This window comes from Colobus angolensis, unplaced genomic scaffold, assembly GCF_000951035.1.
Source record: "Colobus angolensis palliatus isolate OR3802 unplaced genomic scaffold, Cang.pa_1.0 Scaffold320, whole genome shotgun sequence".
Classification (NCBI taxonomy): domain Eukaryota; kingdom Metazoa; phylum Chordata; class Mammalia; order Primates; family Cercopithecidae; genus Colobus; species Colobus angolensis.
Genome location: NW_012116489.1, coordinates 2272944 through 2293715, shown reverse-complemented (window position 1 = coordinate 2293715; position 20772 = coordinate 2272944). Strand labels below are relative to the sequence as shown.

At 34.6% G+C, this 20772-nt stretch overlaps 1 protein-coding gene across 3 annotated transcripts in view; it reads left to right on the top strand.

The window, feature by feature from the left end:
- The window catches only part of KCNT2 (potassium channel, sodium activated subfamily T, member 2), a 406969-nt gene that overhangs the window by 338098 nt on the left and 48099 nt on the right, over positions 1–20772 (top strand). For 2 of the 3 annotated variants that reach the window (XM_011951597.1, XM_011951596.1), the window contains one exon: positions 996–1124. In XM_011951597.1, the coding sequence (XP_011806987.1) occupies positions 996–1124 (129 nt within the window). Of the gene's footprint in view, positions 1–995; positions 1125–8335; positions 8357–20772 lie in introns of all 3 variants that reach the window. The other variant, XM_011951598.1, reaches the window with a different exon arrangement.

The window sequence follows — 20772 nt, the reverse complement described above, 5'->3', positions numbered from 1 at the left end:
ACAAGGTCGGGAGATGGAGACCATCTTGACTAACACGGTGAAACCCCCATCTCTACCAAAAATACAAAAAATTAGCTGGGTGTGGTGGTGGGCACCTGTAGTCCCAGCTACTCGGGAGGCTGAGATTGACGTGAACCTGGGGGGGTGGAGCTTTCAGTGAGCCGAGATGGCTTCACTGCATTCCAGCCTGGGCAACAGAGCAAGACTCTGTCTCAAAAAAAAAAGTTGAATGAATTTTTTTTTATTAACTGGCAATTTGAGACTGCCATGGGATACTATACTGTCCAGGAAAATGGTGATCATGCTATTTAACTCCTTTGTTTTATAGATAAGTATACTTTGTCCAAGTATACTGAATGAAATGATTTGATAACAGTTCAGATTTACAAGAAGAAAAGGGGGACTACAATTTTTGTTTCCTGTCTTCTATCACTATGCTTATTCTACTATTCATCTTTCTCAATATGGGCATTATTAGAACATTGGGTGGAACAAGTCATTATGGTACTAGAGTGTCTTTTGCACTTTACATTTGGTAACATCAGCAGACCCTGCACATTAAATACCAGTGGCAGCCTCCAGTTATTGCAGCATGCAGAATAGTTTCCATATGCTTTACATTTCCCAGTCAATTACCAGTGCTCTATTGCCTACTGATATCAAACTAATATAATGTCATACTGCCCTAAATTGAGTACTTGGATTTCTTAAGTTTGGTGATGCATAATAAATAAATTTAATACATGGATAAGCATGAAATATTACTTGGAGATTTCCAAATACTAATAATTTCTGCCTTTAAGAAGTGAAAAACGCTTGAGTCAGGGATGTTGGTTGCGGTTGCAGTGAGCGGTGATTGCACCGTTGCATTATAGCCTGGGTGACAGAGTGAGACCTCGCCCCCCATAAAAATAAATAAAGAAAGAAGTGAAAAGGTACCACTAGGTTTCTATTTCTGACACATTTAATATGTAAATAATTTGTGTGTATTATAGATGAAAATCACTGCGGATGACTTATGGATCAGAACTTACGCCAGACTTTATCAGAAGTTGTGTTCTTCTACTGGAGATGTTCCCATTGGAATCTACAGGACTGAGTCTCAGAAACTTACTACATCTGAGGTTTGGACATAACAATATATTCTTGTTTTGATGTTTAATCTGATGAGTGCAATCATTCATAACCTTATAAACTGATTTCTAAAAAATGCAATGAAAGTGAAAAAGAATGCTACCTGAATACGTAGTGTTAAATCTCAGAAGCAAATTTTTTTCAACTATTTGTTTTACTCAACTATGTCAGTATTCCAAAAAAGACTGTTGGCTAAGCGGCTATTCTAAGTCTATGGATGTTGGGCTTTAGATGACTTTTGTAGATCTAGGATTAGCTGTTTCTGGAAGATTATCAGGAAGCAAATTAACTATAAATAACCTTGAGGTTCTGACAAATAAGAAAAGTTCTCAGGGCAAGCAACCTGGATTTCTAATATATGCCCCTACTGCATATATTATCATTTTGAAGGAAGCAAAACAAAGATAAGTTAGTAAGTGTTAAAATTCTCATTTCTCAATCTGTAGATGGATGACCACTCTAAAGCCAAAAGAAAACTCTAAGAGTAGTGTCAGATCTTCCCAAAGTAAACCTCAGTAAATTTAACAGCAAACTTGATCCTGCTAGTATGGAAGGAGAATCTCTGATAAGTTTCATGAAGCCGAAAACGTATTTGCATTTTGATTTGGTCACTTCATGTGGTTCATGTTGTTCAAAGTAGTTTTTATAGCCTTAGTATAATATCACTTTTTAGGTTAGACTCTTTTCTGAAATAAAGATTTTGGATGAACACATCATTCTATCAATATCTATAAAATTATTTAACATAAATTATAGTTTGTATTCTCGACAATTTTTTTTCTTCAGACACTCCAAAGTTATTACAAATTAAAAAGAAATTTTGGTTAGCCATTTCTTTTTTGGTCTGATACAAAATTACCTCAACTATGTGGCTCATTTCAGACACATGCATTTCAGTAATTTATATGATCATTAAACCACCTCGTGACAAAATTAACAAATCCCTATAGAAAAGAACTTTATAGAAAGCATAAGGATAATGGGGTAGATTCTCATTGTTGCTGTTAAAATTTATAGTTTGACACTTATGTAAGTTACCAGCAGAAAATAGATTAGTTTTTCTCAGGTGCTTCTTGGTGGTTTTACTATAGCTTCCTTCAGGAGTGTTAAATGGAGGTTTGTGGCCAGGTACAGTGGCTCATGCTTGTAATCCCAGCACCTTTGGAGGCCTAGGCAGGTGGATCACAAGGTCAGGAGTTTGAGATCAGCCTGGCCAATAAGATGAAACCGCATTTCTACTAAAAAAAATACAAAAATAAGTCGGATGTGGTGGTACACACCTGTAGTCCCAGCTACTCAAGAGGCTGAGGCAGAAGAATTGTTTGAACCTGGGAGGCAGAGGTTGCCGTGAGCCAAGATCGTGCCACTGCACTCCAGCCTGGGTGACAGAGCGAGACTTCATCTCAAATATTAATGATAATAATTTTTTTTTTTTAAATGAAGTTTTGCTGCCATCTCTCCTGCTGAGTCTGAGTTTTTCTTTTCCTATGGTGGTGGTTGTTCACATGGCAAAGAATGAGATGAATCAAGACAAAATTAGGAATGATTGACTGGAAAAACAAACCAGACAGTTAAATATGTAAGATGTTTGTCTAGATAGGCCTAAAATTTTAAGAATACTGGATTCAAAACAATATTATTTAATTAAAGATTAAGAGAAGATCAAGTGCTCTCATACCCAAGCAGTTAAGCACGATCATGATCTATTCAGGCTGTTATAACAAAAAACCATGGACTGGGTGGCTTGTAAACAACAGAAATTTAACTCTCACAGTTTTGAAGGCTGGGAAGTCCAAGATCAGGGGACCAGTTGATTACATGTCTGGTGAGGACCTGTTTCCTGGTTCTCAGATGGCCATCTTCTCATTGAATTCTCACCTGGTGGAAAGGGAAGGGGATCTCTCTGAGTCTTCTTTTATAAGGCTCTGTCATGATCTAATCACCTTCCCAAAGCCCCACCTTCAAATATCATCAACACTGAGGATTAGGTTTTCACATATGCGTTGTGTGGTGATGGAGAACAAATATTCAGTCTATACAAATAATTTCTTATTTGACCATAGCAAGTACAAAGAAGATTTTCATACGGTAGAGTGTTGCCATTTTTTTTTTTTTTTAATCTCACATATATGCTTTGGGAATTGCAATGCAGTAAATTTCTGGCCTTGGTCAACTCCATGTCCATGTCAGTATTATGTATTATAATAATGTCCATATATTATGAAAAGACTTTTTGTGCTGTTGGCATTGCAGATAGGAAAAGGATAACTGGGTATTTGAATTGTCATCAAGGAGTATTTAACTACATTTAGTCAACTCTGCCCATACCAAGTAAAGATCATCTCATTAAAATGCTTGTAATTTCTCAAATATCTAGATTATATTAAAAATATATATCATTGGGATGATAAAAGGACACTGTTTTTAAATAAAAATAATACCTCTTGTTTTTCTATACTGAATTCAATCCATCTTCTAGCACTCATATTTTTATTAAATTAAATTCTGCCTATTGTAGAAAGAATTGAGGCAACTAACAAAGATAAACAATAGAAACATTAAGCACTTTTTACAACAAAATATTTTAATAGAAACAGAGAAATTAATGTTACTCTACTAGCATACCCTGAGTGCTATAGTTGAGCCTGACTTCTATTTTTAATTTCCTGGTAAATAAGGTAAAAAATAGCGATATGTTGATCTCTATGGTAATTACGATCTGATACATGAAAGGATAAAATTCATCTTGCAAAAGATTTGTTTTTCTTGGTCATTTGTTAAAAGAATGAGTATATTATTTGCTTCCTGAATTTGGAGATTTTTAGATACGCTGAGTAGTATCTATCTTTGCAAGATATACTTTTGCAAGATGAAAAAGTACCATTAAAGTGCATATCTCTTACATTAATCTTTAACAAAAAAAGTAGAAAGGAACATCAATTAAATCTTAACCCAGTAAAGACATTGAGATTTTTTTGTATTTAAAGAAGAAAACATTATTTTTTTTTCAGATTATATAAAAACACAGAAAAAGAGCTTAGTGGATCTAACAAAATAAAATTGACTCAGACAATTAACCATGTCTCTCAAATACCAGATGATTCGAAAACAAAGTTTTGAAATTTAAATAACCATCAGTATTCAAAATGGCCCTGTTCTCTTACTTGAATTTAAAGAAAGACACTAGATTTCAGGAAGTAGAAATTTCATTCAGTAATTACTATCAGAGAGTCTATATTTTTGCTTAGTTTTATGTCAGATCTCGATTTTCCTCAACAGTTCAGAAATCTTTGCTTCTGTCACTCTCTCCTAAATGAACATATATTAAAGATTTAGTCTATGGAAGTGGTCTGTGGCCTGTGGACCCCGGAAAGAGTTGAGGGCTAGAAGTATCACACTGAATTCTGAATGCTAAGTTAAAAGACATATTCTGTACACTTTACACTTCAGCAGATTAGAAGACTCTCTCCTAGAAAAACTGACCAATCCAAGTGGAAGGGCCTAAAAATACAGATGGGGGAGATTCTTTAAGTTTAGTAATCTAGCCAGATCACCATGAAATGCAGCAATAAAAAGAATCTCACCTAGAGCTTTCAGATACATTATTAGTCATTTACTCTAAGAAGACAACTAAAAATTCCCAACAGAAGTGAAAAAGCTTATAATATGAAGTTCAGGAAGTTATTAATAAACTAGAGCAAGAATTCAAAACATGGACAAAGAGTAAAGAAGAGATAAAATTAGAGAACTAATCTAGAAGTTCTAAGATTTTAATCATAAGATTTCAAGGAAGAGGAAATGCACACAAATTGAAGAAATATTACTATAATAATTCTAGACAAATCAGTAGTGTGTTAGTTTCCAAATGGTAAGGGTTACTATGTGTCCACAACAGTGAGTTAAACAGTGAATCACATCATCACCTTTCAAAACACTGAAGGTAAGGAGAGGATCCTAAAATCTTTCAGAGAGATGAGCAGGAGACCATAGGATAGGTCACATGCAAGGTCCTATTTGGGTTTTCTCAACAGCAATACCACGAACCAGAAGAAAATGGAACAATTCTCTCAAGATTTTAAAAAAGTATTATTTTCAAATTAGAATTTTTTATCCAGTCAAAGCAAACTTGTGTAAGAGTTGCATAAATCAGATGTCGATTATATGTATTCTCCAAAAATATCCTTCCAATGTCTGCTCTCTAAGCAAACTACTACCACCAAAATGAATAAGTAAAATGAGGGAGAAACAATGATCTTCAGGAAACCAGATGTTTTGTGGAAACCAGTGACAATAATGAAGTAAAGGGGATCAACAGGATGGTGATGAAAAGACCCCCAGGCACAAAGGGAGACCTAGAGCAGGTCAAAAGGCTTCAGAGAGAATTCTTTAGGAAGATTAAATCTATAGACTTCCTGATACATCTCAATGTTTTGAATTAATATTAGACCGTAGCCAAAGAGTTCAGGATAAATTATTGCATGTATCTAAGTACATATCAAAGCAATTAATACAATAAAGCAATTATTGACTTTAGGAATATAACACCATTATCAACAATAAAGAATGTGTACAGGAAATGAATACTAACCACATACCTATATATCTCATCTGTAAAGTATACTTAATCATAGTATGTCCTGAATTTTGATCCAATAAAAATTGTGTTCAACTATTTTGAGATGATGAGGGCAAACGTAGTGGATTATATGGAAAAGATTGTTAATGACTCTCATTGCAGAGTGAGAAGTCAATAGATAAAAGCAGAAAGTGAAAAAAGCATGAAATAATAGTCAGGCATATTCTATAGAAACAGAGAGAGAAAGAACAACATATCCAACTAAGAGGCAAAAGTAGATGGGTCTTATGTGAGGGAATTAAGAGAGATTATGCTATAAGCTGCTATTTTTGTAAACAAGCTATAACATTTTCTGACTGTTCAAACCATGCATGTATAACTAATAAAAACACTAATAGATATATAGGCATAATGTAGTGATATCATACCCATTCATTAATTATTTCTTTAGTATATACACATTTAAGTACTACATTCTACTCTGTACTATGAAGAACTTTTATTAAATATCAACATCTTATATAAGGATAAACACATAATATAAAGACTTCAGACTTTGCTTTCTGGTTTATTCATGAAATTAAAAAAAAAAAAACTTTTAAAGGCAGATGCAGGTTTTCATGCCACATCATTTTCTAGCCTGTCTTTAATATCTTCCCACATTCTGAGTAGAGAAAACAAAAGTTATCATTTGCTCTATCTCTGATATAACTGCTTTGGCTGTGGGGGTGGGAGAAGCACTGCCTAATGTTTAGCTGACATTTTTAAAAACATAAATGTTGGTAAAGAACATTGATAATCAAAACTAGTAACATTTATAGAAAGCCTGGAATACTATCTCATTTTTTTCTGATGTGGTGTAGATTAGTGAGAGGAGAAGTCACACAAACACAAGCAGAGAGTAAACTGAGGGTGCACACAGTGGCTGGAAAACCAGCCTATGGAAAACAGAGTAGAGATGGAACTGCCCATTCTTAATTAATCATATGTCCTCCGTGCCAGGAGAACTTCTACCACCATCTATATGTTTCTAGTTCAGGGAGTTTCAACAAACATCAGATACTCCTGGTTTGAAAAATATATACAGGAAGGACAGGGACACATATTACTCTTAGTGGACAAAAAGGATCAGTATTTTCCTTCTCAATCCCTAATACAAAATTATAAAATGCAAAAAGGCTCCCTGAAGTCATTTAGTGACAAAACCTCACCTTAATTTTCATGAGATTATTTATAATGTTTACTTATTTCATTTAGAGTGAATATTTATACTTTTCATTGCAGAAATATTAATTTTTGAAAATAAAGGATGCCCAGGTTCCACTGGGGGTATTATCTACCATATAGCATATAACATAGTATTAACTTTCCAAAATCTGAACAATTCTGAATTATTAAGCATATTTGTCCTTTGGTTAAGAAAAGGTAAACCTAGGTGTGCCTCCAGTTTTTCAGTGTGCAGAAAATCTCATTTGTTTGAAGTATACTATAACCATGAACATTTTACTAGAAACCAGAAAAACATCTTTTAAAGCATATTAATGTACCAACATCATTTATAGTGTATGCAGTGAATTTGTGGAATGTGTTACCCTGAATCTTGGTCACTTTTATAGTGAATAAATCTTGTAGCTTCCAAAAATGTGCGTAGTGGAATAAGCATTGTCCCATCTGCCAATCATTAACACTTTACTATTAGAATGGGAAGTAGCATTTAAAATATATTATTAAGATATGAATTTATCTATTACAAAATCTTATTAAGATTATTTTAATAAGGCTTAGGATTGATTGGTTTTAAAATTCTACCTGTCCATCCTTTGCTATTATTCTCTCAAACATTTATTACATTGTGTCATGTATAAGGAATCCTGAAATAGTTTCAAGAAACCCACAATCAAATGTTTATTATGCATTTTGTATATTTTCAATTATAGATAATACCATTATAATACTTATAATACTAATACTAAATGAGTTAAATTACAAGTTATATTACATCAAATAATATACTTGAAAATGTTACTTTCACCTATTCAAAAATGAATAGACTATTGTTCTTTAAACTTGAAGAATAAGACAGCATGATTTTTATTTATAACCCCTACTTAGCTATGAAACATTGATTAAGGAAATCAATTATTTTAGATTCCATAGCCAATCTGAAAGCTCAGAATATTTCTGTCAACTAACTTAATTACATGTATATTTAGGAGAAAAAATCAATCTTACTGTAAGATCTGAAATTAAAAAATAGTACAAACATTAACACCAATAATGATTATTGAATGTCGATAATTATATCAAGTATTCTGTTATGACTATAGTAGCTTTATAAACTACTACCGATTATTTTATTTTCTTCTACAAGCACCACTTTTTCTATCAAACTTAGGATGACAATTTCAGACAAAAACAATCTAACAAGACTGAATATTTAAAAATAATAGCTTATTCTTCAGCTAATTTGGTTCAAAAGCCCTATGATAAATACGCATGAAACTGGATTTTGTTACGTTGGTATATGTTACATTTTGTCCTTGTTACTGATTGTTACATGTATGTATTGTTTAGTCATTGTTTAAACTGTGTTTTGTGTGTTTCTTTTTCCCTCCCGTGTGTCAGTCTCGAAAAATACCATCACAAGTAAGTATTTTCTGTTTGTTTCCCTTTCCTCAAATGGAGCAATATGTTATTTCAGAGCTATTAAAGAAAAATAATACAAAATCTTGAATTCAATACTCAGATTTTAAAATGAAATAAATCAATTAAACTTAAATGCATATAAATGCTTTACTTTCAAATTAATGTACTTATATTTCTCCAGTAAATTTCCTGGAATTTGCCATTGTAAAGATTAAATTCTAAGGAGTGTTTATGTTTCAATATTTTTGTGCTAATTAAAGTTAATAATGAAAGATATTTCAAGATATTATCGTGGTTTTTAAAGTGATTAGAAAACTAGTTTTCTTTTGCTTTTCAACTTTTTAGAGTAGGCCTCCTTCATCTACTATACAGGAGAACCCTTACGTTATCGTTGGCACATTCTCTAATTAGACATAAAAGGTTATAGATTTTAGACTGATTTATTTCAGAAGCTGTTTTACTTAACAAAGGTGTATGTAAATATTCTTAAGAATATTATAGTGAGACTACTTAAGATCTCTCTTAGCAAATTTCAAGCACATGATATATTAACTGTAGTTACCATGCTATACTTTAGGTCTCCAGAACTTATGCACTTTATAATAGAAGGTTATCTTTAACCATCATCTTCCCATTTCCCCCATCCTCTGGCCAATGGTAACCACCCTCCTACTCTTTTTCCATGAATTTGACTTTTTGAGAGAAGGAGAACAACATGGATGAACCTGGACAAGATTACACTAAGTGAAATAAACCACATGTTTACAAAAGCTGTTTATAGTTTTTTTGGTCTTTTCTACACATCACCTTGGGGCGTTGATTGCTTCCTGTGGTTTCAACAATTCATCTATGTTGATAGATGGCAAAGTTGGGTTTGTAGCTGTATCTGTTCTAATTCCTTAACATGAAACACAAATACTTAATGTTTATCTGGAAGATCCTCTCCATCTTGTTATCTACCAGAATTACAAATATTTGAGTAGCACTAGGCACCAAATGCATCCAGGTAAGTACTTAAAATGCATAAGTAAACAAAAGGTTTTTCAGAGGGTTGACATAAAAACTTCACGGCTTTTCTTCGATTTAATTAATTTTGGTGGATTTAATATACCAAATCTCTCTTCTCTTCAATATCTTGCATAGTGCAGCCAGATTGATGTTCATTTTTCTTTATTCACATGATGAAGAATCTGTAATGTATGTCTGATGCCTACTATTTCAAATAACAATTTTTATTGCTGATTTTAAGCTACTCTATCTCTCTGTCCCATTTCTGGACAAGTCACTTATCCAGTTATTTTGCCTGACCAATTAGCACCGGGCTTGGAACACATTGATCTGAGTTTAAATCTTGCCCTCTGTTTTACTAGCTGTGCCTGAACTTTGGCTATATGAGCAGAGTGAAGATTAAGTAAAAAATATAGTCTTATTTCACAAGATAGAAAAAGGCAGAAATGTGTGGAGTGAGTTGATCAGAGTTAAAGGCAAGTAATTCTGTGGCAAAGCACATAGAGTAACATAGATCTTACTTCATCATTCCTCATTGGTGCATTGTTTTTAGGTGCATGATACCACCTTAGAAAATGTTCATGTCAATTCACTTAAAGTTATAAATGAAATATATAAAGTAAGTACTCCTGTGATTAAGTACTTTAATATTAGTCAAGCATAGCTGTGTTCACTAACCTTCAATGTATCCTAATTCACACATATGAACATACAACCACAAACTCGCAGGCGTAAGTCTGAGCTCATCTGTAATTTTGTTTCACTTTCTCTCTAACAAAAACTTTACCCTTAAATCTTTCTTTTTACCTTATTTTATAATTTTTTTCTAATATTTTCTAGTTCTACTGATTCTTAATCTCATTCATTCTCAAACCCAGGAAAGCATTTCTTACTTTCATTATTTACTTAATTTAACTTAATAAGAGTCTCACTGGCACACTTACTAACAAGAGGGTATTTAATGCATCCAATTTATTTGACTTAATTTAACCACATAGTCATGGCTTTCTGTCCACTTAACATCTCAAACTGCCTAAAGATCATTCTTCTACTTAGCAATGCCGCATAAAGTAAATTAAGCTTTTAATCCCAGTTCCCTGTCAAATGGCTGCTACTCTATAAAATGAAAACTGAAGAGAAAATTATAAAATTGATTGAGGTTCCCTAGGTCTTCATAAGGAAGTCATGATCTGTAAGCAGTGTTGTATTTAGATCCATAGTATATTTTAGATAGACTATTTACTTAAGAATACAAATATTTGTATTTACCAGTTCTTACATTATTCTTTTATTTAATTAAAGCGTTGCACGTAACATAGAAATTTTCTTTCCACAGGCTCATTTATCCATTGGTTCTTAGATGCTGCAAAGGATAAGGGAATTATGCATGTGTGTGTGTGTGTGTGGTTGTGTGTGTGTTTAAAACGTTTTGTGTGTGGTTGGGGAGGTTCTGTACTCACATTAGAATCACTGTAATGGCTTTTGAAAACTTCATAGTTAGGTCTTTCCTTCTGGACTATAATATACTGAAGGTGATAGAGTGATAGCCCTTCTGGCCTACCTTATAGTGTGTAGGTTTTACACATACATGCATACACACACACACACACACCTGCATGTTGAAACCATTGCTTTACTCTATATATTTCGGTAACTGTCCTACCTTATAGTGTATAGGTTCTACACTTACATGCACACACACATACACACACACTCAGATACACACACATGCATGTTGAAATAATTGCTTTAGACTATGTATTTAGGTAATTCTGAAAAAGTATAAATTGCACTGCTAAGTTAATAGAGCTAGCAATGAAACCGTGATTCTGATGATGCAAACCATTTGACTGCCTGTATGCGTATGTTGAATTTGTGTGTTTATACAATGCTTTTCTCTTTGTTGATTTTGTTTGTAAGTCAATTATAGAGTCTAACGTGATTCAGCAGTCTAGCAATACTCTTTACAAATATATATAAATATGCATAATATATACAAACATAAGCATACATACTTAATTTTGTTTGTGTGTAGAAATCAAATATGTTTTTATATTTGGTGATTTCTAGACATCTAGACAGAAAATGAACCCTTTGGTTAGGGAAACCATTCCTTAGATTTCTAATAAATGAAAAGTTAATTATAATGAAATCAGTCTTGATTTGGGCCAGTCTGATTTAGACCTTGGGTCACCATAGCCCATACCAAATAAATAGTAGATGGGTAAAGACATGTCTTGAGATCCAAAAACATAGTTACCAAATTTACAGCAATAATAATTTTGATGCTAATAATATTATTTTTAAAGTTTGCATTCACTTTTAAAAGAAAAGCAGTTCTATACCTTCAGAAAAGATAAAAAACATTCCACTACTGCGCAGTGAAGGAAACAGAAGTAGTCTGATTTCATAAGAAAAACAACTAAAAAATAGTCGTAGTGACATAAATGGAGCCATATGATGGAGAAACATGAGAAAATTAAGGAAATTTTGTTAAGTATTTAAAATACATTTCTGAACAGCACACCTGAAAAATTATGAGTACTTTAGAGAAGGATCATAAACCTTAAATATGAGAAATTGTTATTTGGAAAATTTATTTCTCAGGGTCACCGGTAACCTCTGTAGCACACTTGTATGAATGCAAGATGCATGACTTGTATTTGAAACTCCCACCATAAGCATTGCTAAATAAACTAATAACATTTTCTCAATTCTCCTCTTCTTCAGTGTCTTTATGACGATAGATATTTTTTATGGCACATAGATTAGAAGGAAAAAAGCTGTAGTAAGAGCTAGTTGATAATACCCAACACCTCATTTCATTCCAAGAAAAATACATCTTCCTTGGCCTCCATGATAGTTAATTTTTGTATATATTCCCATATTCTTAATTTCTCATTTCTCTTCTGCTTACTGCTCCACAACTGAGAATACTGAGATATAAAACTTGAAATTGGGAGCTTACTTCTAAACTATGCCTATGTTTTTATTACTGTATCCCATGTGCTTTGTGCAAGTGCTCAACGTATATTTACTAAAGTCAGTCACAGATATCTTTCTTAACATAGAATCATTCTTTCAAATCTGTTCACACTTACGTTAATTCTATCTTTACACAATTTTATTTGTACCACCTCTGTCATTAATTTTGGTGCCTATTATTTTACCCTTAATTATTATGTAATTGTTTATGATTGTATACCTTTGATTTGTTTTCACAGATTATAAGGTGCTAAGTGGAAGAGATATGTATAGCATTATTTCTTTATTATTATTATTTACCTAGAACTGATGATGATCTACATAAACTGGATACAGTTCTGAGGAGAATTTTTACCACTCCACAGAGGCAGTGTGGAGAATTCACCCAAAATATGGTTTAGATGTTAAAACTGAGGATGCCACACATGTCCCAATAGTGTTTGATGAGTTTTGTTTGTTTTTTGTTTATTTGTTTGTTTGTTTTTTGTGAGGAGAGCAAGATGGACTCCTAAGTAGGTCTGAGGGAGCAGATCAGTTTTGTTTTGGCCTTTATCGTGATTAGAGGTTGGGTTTTGGATGAGATTTCTCATGCATAAGGAGCGTAAACTTCCTGCTAGGGAAAAAGTAAGAAGTGCTCAGGCTTTCTTATCAACTTGCTCAAATATGGGGCAGAAGGTTGTATAAGAGCTTGAAAATTGTCAGCAGTCAAATATCAAAAATGGAGTCAGACACCATTGCAGTGTACCCCTGATGTTGGACAGCTGACTGAAATGTGCCTTGTTTCATTTAACAAAATGCTCCATGAAGCTTGTAGCCTGTGGTTAGTAGGCAGATGAAAGTTATCTTAAATGCCTTGTTCAAAAGCACAGTGTTGTGTATTTTGGAAAAGTGAAATTCATATCTTAGTCACTTACAATGATGTCTGGAACACAGAAGGTGGTGAGAATTGTTTTGATGAGTCTTGTATTATGGTCTTAAATGTGTATGTGTAAAGACACGTGTGACCTTGATTATTATTTTGTGTATGTATAAGGCAAGAGATTCCCAGAGTTCTTTACCTTGCAGAGGGCAACCTTGGATAAGGAATTTTTTCTGCCATTGGCTGGACCAGAGGACCAAATCACAGACAGTGACCCAAGAGTCTGTAGAAATGTGCAAGTGGGAACTGTTATTATCCAGGGTGTCTAGTGCTCAAATGACTCCCTGCTAACCGTTGGGTCCTGTCCTTTGTTAGGTCTGTCATTTTAAGGGATCAAAAGCAGCAGTTCTCGAGTGAACTTCATCACATTTAACACAATACCACCATCCATGCACTGTTCACTTGATTAATCTCAAGGGGCTCCCTAGGTTGCCAAGGGATTTAGGATACATGTGACTTGCTCAAGTATCATGGCATATGACAAGGGGCTGAGGACAGGGGAAACATTCCCCTCCTACAGGTGGCATATGCCCAAGTTTTACCGTTTCCTATAGGGTTTTTGGTGGCTATGTCAGACTTGCAGGGTGATACTTTCATAACCAAAGGCACAATGGGCCTCTGAATGCAGACTCCTGAGCACAGGGCATCTGATTTCAGTAGAGCTCAGTATACAACTAGCAGTTGCCTTTCTAATGGTATATAGCATGTAACCAAGGAGGAAAGTTTTTGCTACCAGAAGCCCATGAGCACCATTATGGTTGATGCAGGGGGCCGTAGAAGAGGCGAACAATGTGATCGCCTGTTGTAACTGCAATTTGGAGAGATTCTAGAGCCTTTTGTTTTAAGGGGTCTCATTCAGTGTAGGCCAGTTTGTGAGTAGGAGCATAAATGGACTTAAGTAAAATGTAATACTTGTTAATGAGGAATATCTTCCATCTGGAACCCCAAAAGGCCTTAAAATGTTAGCTCTGTCTTAACGTTGTAGATACTGACAGGTCATTGTTTCTCGAGACTGTCAATGATGAAGTAGCCTTTGATCAAGTAATGCTCAGAAGTTTGACTACACTTGGGAACCTTGCAGTTTGTACAAGGCAATGGTCTATTCTTTTGTGTGAGTTCCTTTTTGAATGTTTATTCATCCTGAATGACTGTGTCAAAGGAATCTCCTTGGAAGAGAATGGCATCAATGTAATATCATACCTGTTTTCCCACAGAAACTTGGATGCAGTAAAGATCTTACAGAGGGATTGTTTGTGACTGCAGAACTGTTTAAATATCCTATGTGTAGTCAAGTAGAGAAGTTTGAGTTCTTTTGAAGGTAAAGAAAAACTACAAGCCTTTTCCTGTAACAGTGGGGATCGGTATCTGTGTTGTTACGGAGGCATAGGCAGCAACAGCAACAGAAGCATTTTTGTTGGGGGCCAAAAGAGCTATCTCCTTTTAGGAGTGTAAGAGGCTATCAAAAGAGGCACTTAATAGAACATATTTGTCAAATCCTTATGACTTTATGACTGCAAAGTATTTACAAATTGATGATTGAATGGAGTCAGTAATGTCACCGAGTGATGGTGGTCTTAATATGTGGAACCACAGCATTAAACTTAGGATGATCTACTACCAGGCTCTGCTTATTTTTGTTCAATTTTAAGAACAAGCCAAATTTGACTATTAAATGGAGAAGAAGTGGTGACTATTACCCCTTCTGTAAATAGTTCTCTGGTAAGGGATTCCAATCCTTGAAGGACTTGTTCCAATTATTGTAGTCCTTATTAACTACTTACATTGAGCAGACAGAATGTGCCTGAGGTTTTATATAGCCAAACTACTTGTATGTGTCAAAGATCTGATTTGATTTACTTTAATTTGCTATTAATTGAATCAGAGCATCCATGTCTACTATGGGACATTTTTATACAATATCTGTTATGATCGTGGAGAATTTAGGCCAGAAAGTAATTCTGATGGTTAAGATAAGGTATATTTATTTGCCCTGTATTTTATATGTAATAATCACCTCCACAAGAGTAAGGGAAGGTACCTTTATTTTAGTGAATCCCCATATTTAGGGTACTTTGTTTGAATTTAGTGTCATCTCCAGTGATAACTCTAGTTCAATCCTCAGCTTTGATTAAAGTTCTGAAGTTTTGCCAATGGGTGCATCTCAGGAAACACACAAGTTAATTTGGAGCTTGTGTTGTAGAGGCACAACACCATTCACCAGACTCACCTGTCTTTATAAATTCTTCAAGTAATTTAAGAATTTCCAAGTGGGACACATTTTAGACTTCTGTTTACATTTTTGTTTCCTCCTGTGTATCCAGTTTTCTGTTTATTCCTCCTATATCCATTTTTGTTTTTGTTGTTGGGGCTGGTGTTGTTTTTTGTTTGTTTGTTTTCTATCCTGCTCATATTTACAAGCCTTCTCCTTCAGAGTCTCAAGTAAGTATCATCCGGGTTATGGGCCTCCCTGATGGCAGTGGTTGCTTCATCACATTTTAAGTTCCCTAGGTCGAAGTTGGGTTTGAATTAACCTCTTGGGTATGCCACAGAGGCCTGTTTTTGGTTTTCTCTCTAACTGTGGGGATCAGGAACTGTATTGTCATGGAGGTATAGACAGCAACAGCAGCAGAAGCAGTTTTTGGGGTGGCCACTCCTAAAAGGAGTATGAAACTCAGCATTCCACATGGTAACTGCTCTTCTTCCATATAAGGAACCACCCAATGAAACTGTATAATGCACAAAGTAACAGGTATTTTTCCTAAGACACACTGTAGAATGGGGGCTGATGCATGGTTGAAACATACAACCAGTGATCACACAGTAGGAATTATTCCCCTGGGCCTAGTGTCAGTCACATTTCTTACTGGATCCCAACCACATGATTCAGTATGAGACACAAAGATAGGTCTGGGCAAAGACACATGACATGGGGCTATTGCCAAACTCCTGTTCCTAAATATTGCTGATGCTTCCAGGCATTAAGATCATTTAATTCTGAACAGAAACTTGGAATGACTCAGCAAATGCACCATAAAGTTGCTTCGGTTAAAGTATCAGCTTTCCAGGAGGCAGAAAAAAACCCAAACAGCATAATTGTCTCCATACAACACAACAAATTAACAAGGCAAAACATAAGAAGAAAGACCCCCAGCAGTTGTGGTCATTGCCTAGATACCCCTTGCTGTGCCAATTGTTAAGACTAGCTTTCATAGATGGGATAATACCTAACCACCATCCCAAATCCGGTCCTGTTGAGACTGATGACTGCACACCTGCACCAACAGGGTATTGAAAAGGGTACAACTTGTATAATAAGGCTTTCTATGGAGAGTGAGGCAGGCTTCCAACCAGGTCAAAAAATGGCTTGGGCTGGAAAGAGCAAGAAAAAGAAACTGGCTTGGCTTTCATCACGATTAAAGATTGGGGCTGGGCTGGGCATGGTGGCTCACACCTGTAATCCCAGCACTTTGAGAGGTCAACATGGGAGGATAGCTTGAGCTCAGGAGTTCTAGACCAGCCAGGTCAACATGGTGAAACCCCATCTCTACAAAAATACAAAAATTAGCCAGACGTGGTGGTCCACGCCTGTGGTCCCAGCTACTCGGGAGACTGAGGCGGGAGGATTGCTTGAGCTGGGAGGTGGAAGTCGCAGTGAGCAGAGATCCTGCCACTGCCCTCCAGTCTAGGCAACAGAGCAGGACCCTGTCTTAAAATACATACATACATACATACATACATACTTTTTAAAATTAAAAAATATATACATTGGGGCTGGAATGAGGTCCTACACATAGACTGGGACTTACCAGCCTCCCCATCTATAGGGCAGAAGGGAAAGGAAGAGTGTTGGCACTTGAAAGCAGTCAGCAGTCTAATATCAAAAATTGGGGGCAGACTATTTATGATGAGAAGAATATGGTAAATGAATGTCTCCATATCTTGAGCTGATGGGGAAGACTTAAATTTCTAAGTAAGTAATGAAAAATCAGTAAATAATGTATATACCTTCTGCTTGTTATCCACACATTTATGAATTACATCACTAGAATTCCTAGTATAATAAGACAAACCATTAAAAACAATGACAAAGTCCCCTCTCAATTTGTTCTTTTTAACACAAATACAGTATTTAAGTTCTAAGAGCAGGCAGCCATCAAGTGGTTAGCAGTTACATGATATTAATATTCAATGTTATAAAACGGGAACAAAAACATAAGATTTTTCTGGGCTTAAAGCAATAGGAAAAGCATTAAGAAACTGAAGCCTTATAAACCAGCTGTTTCCAAATGACAGCTTTGAAAGTTTAGGAAAAAAAAAATCACCAGCAAGATGAGAAAGAATGCCAATATAATAAATTAGCTAGATTCTAAGTTCCACAGATACCATAGTATAAGTAGAAAGTAGAGATTGAATTAAACACACACACACATACTTATATACACACAATGCAGTAAAACCAGGTCATCAAAGAGGTGTAAATGTGCAAGTTAATGTGTAAACTTAAAAATGTATCATAAAAAAGAGATGGAAATAACCAGAAATATAACAGCAACTATATTTGATTTTTCTTTTAGAGATAATAACCAAAATGTAGATGAGGTTGGGTGGAGACAAAGGGGCTTCATTTGATAGTAGTGAAAAATGACTAGCATAAATTTGTGGATTATTTAATATTATTTCTTAATAGAGAATTTGATTTTTTTTCACTTGGACATATACATACATTTTGCCTTTTGAAGTTATAGAATTGAAATGCTGAGGTAATAGAGGTTCTACCTACTCCGAGTATATTTTATATTCATAGAATTATACATAGGTGGTTTGCTGCATCCATCAACCCATAATCTACATTAGGTATTTCTCCTAATGCTCTCCCTCCCCGTGACAGACCCCAGTGTGTGATGTTCCCTGCCTTGTGTCCATGTGTTCTCATTGTTTAACTCTCGATTATGAGTGAGGACATGCAGTGTTTGGTTTTCTGTTCTTGTGTTAGTTTGCTGAGAATAATGGTTTTCACCTTCATCCATGTCCCTGCAAAGGACATAAACTCATCGTTTTTATGGCTGCATAGGATTCCATGGTATAAATCTGCCACATTTTCAAAACCACCTATGCAACAAACCTGCATGTTCTGCACATGTACCCCAGAGCTTAAAATAAAATAAAATAAAGGATTATATATAGGTGGAACTGAAAGATACCTAAGAGACCACACAGATGAAATAACTTATTTTTATGTATGAAAAAAATCAAAGATTAAAATAATTTTCATCATTCCATCAAATTATTGGCTTTAAAAATGTTATTTGGCCAGGCGCGGTGGCTCAAGCCTGTAATCCCAGCACTTTGGGAGGCCGAGACGGGCGGATCACGAGGTCAGGAGATCGAGACCATCCTGGCTAACACGGTGAAACCCCGTCTCTACTAAAAAAAAATACAAAATCTAGCCGGGCGAGGTGGCGGCGCCTGTAGTCCCAGCTACCCGGGAGGCTGAGGCAGGAGAATGGCGTGAACCCGGGAGGCGGAGCTTGCAGTGAGCTGAGATCAGGCCACAGCACTCCAACCTGGGTGACAGAGCGAGACTCTGTCTCAAAAAAAAAAAAAAAAATGTTATTTGAACAGAATGAAAATGTTATTTGAACATGAATTTCATTTTCTTTTCTTCTTTGGCAACAGTTCTGACTTCAATCATAAATCAAATAACACAGTTTAGAGTATTATGAAGTTTGCAAAACTATCCTTAAGGGAGTCATGAGTCCAGATTACAAACACTCATTTTCAAACTACTGAGTGAATTGGTTTATTTAAAATACTACATTGTTCTATAGATTGCTCAATAACCTATGATGTGAATAACTCTTCAATAAAAAATCAGAAGGAAGTTGAACTGAGTCACTTTGATGTGTGTGAAGAGTGTGGAAAAGAGTGATGTATTTAGTGTATCTGACATTTTCTACTTTCCTGGAAACAATAACATAATCAGCTATTTTAGGCATAACAAACATTTTCTTATTTATTACGTTTTTAATTATTATTCATGTGAAGAAATACTTGTAGTCTTAAAAATCATATTAAGTATGATAAATATTTAGGAAGTAATATAAGTTTTAGAAAATGATAATATTTTAAATTTGTATAGAAATTGTTGGAGTAGTCATTCATTTTTCACTTCTTCATTGAACTGTATATATTACCAGGAGAATTTCATTTACATATGCAAATATATTTTCATCTTTCTCGTAAACATTAGTATTAAATTTTGATTTTTCAAGTTAATGATTATATTATGTGCCTGACAAAAAAGTTAGAGTTCTCTAGTTATTCCATGAAAAAGTACAAAATAATTCATAGAAACTGTGCAGAATGAAAAGTATTCACCTTCACTTTAAAATTTGTTCTCTTGTTTAAATTTACTAAACTTTAACCAAGAAATCTTTATCCCCAAGAATGTGTTTTTAGCACCTTGATTTATTCAGAACTCTAATGACAGAGAAAAGTGCACCAAAAATGTGAACGATTCCCTCTGTTTTTCATCCCCATTTTTCACTTTCTGCATACCCATCATAATTATTTCATATTATTTTCTCCCTTTTATTCTCCTTTTATACAAGGTCCTAAGCCATAAAATATGAATATTTATTGGGTGTTTTCTAAGACAGACATCTTACAATGCTTTTTCACGCATTATCTCTTTTATGTCTTCAGAAAAAGTTGGTAGGCAAAGTAATAATGGAATAATAGAATGACAATTTTTTAGAGAGGGAAATGGAAATAATCTTAGAGAGCTTAGATTACATAACCAAGAAGGCAAACTGGTAAGTGGTAGAACTGTTGTTTAAACTCAGCTCTATCTGTTGCTAAAAACTTGCATTTAACCCTCTATTATTGTGACGCTGAGTTCAGGAGAAGGTCCTACTATAAAGGCACTGTTGTCTATCCAGCACTGTATTATTTCCACTAGATTATGATGCCATGTTTAAAACACAAGAGAGTTGCAACTAGAAGAAGAAATGACATCAGGAAAGTATATTTATAAATGGACCTCCTATTAAAACATGGAAACACACACACACACAAGCACACACACATTCAGTATCCAAGGAATAGAGTAACAAATGTTTATTGCTAATGTTATTGATATTGTGGATAATTTTACAAGGATCTGTTAATGGTATTACTGTTATATGTGAAAGTTTGTTGTTGACAGATGTTTTCTTTATATATTAATGTCATATGAATTTTCACATTTCTGTCAAATAGAAGATGGTTATCATTATCCTCACTTTTTTATAGGGGCTGTGCTGTATTATTGTAGGGACAGAGTTAGGAATCATTCAAAATAGAACTCAAATTTGTGTATATTATACACATAAAATTAATGTACTTTTTATTATGTCTTCTTGGAAGAATGAGAGAAAGGAATGCAAATTCCAAACATGTAAAGAACAACTTATGTGTTTTGGGTTTGGATTTCCTAAAATTAACCCTCAAATTCTTCTCATTT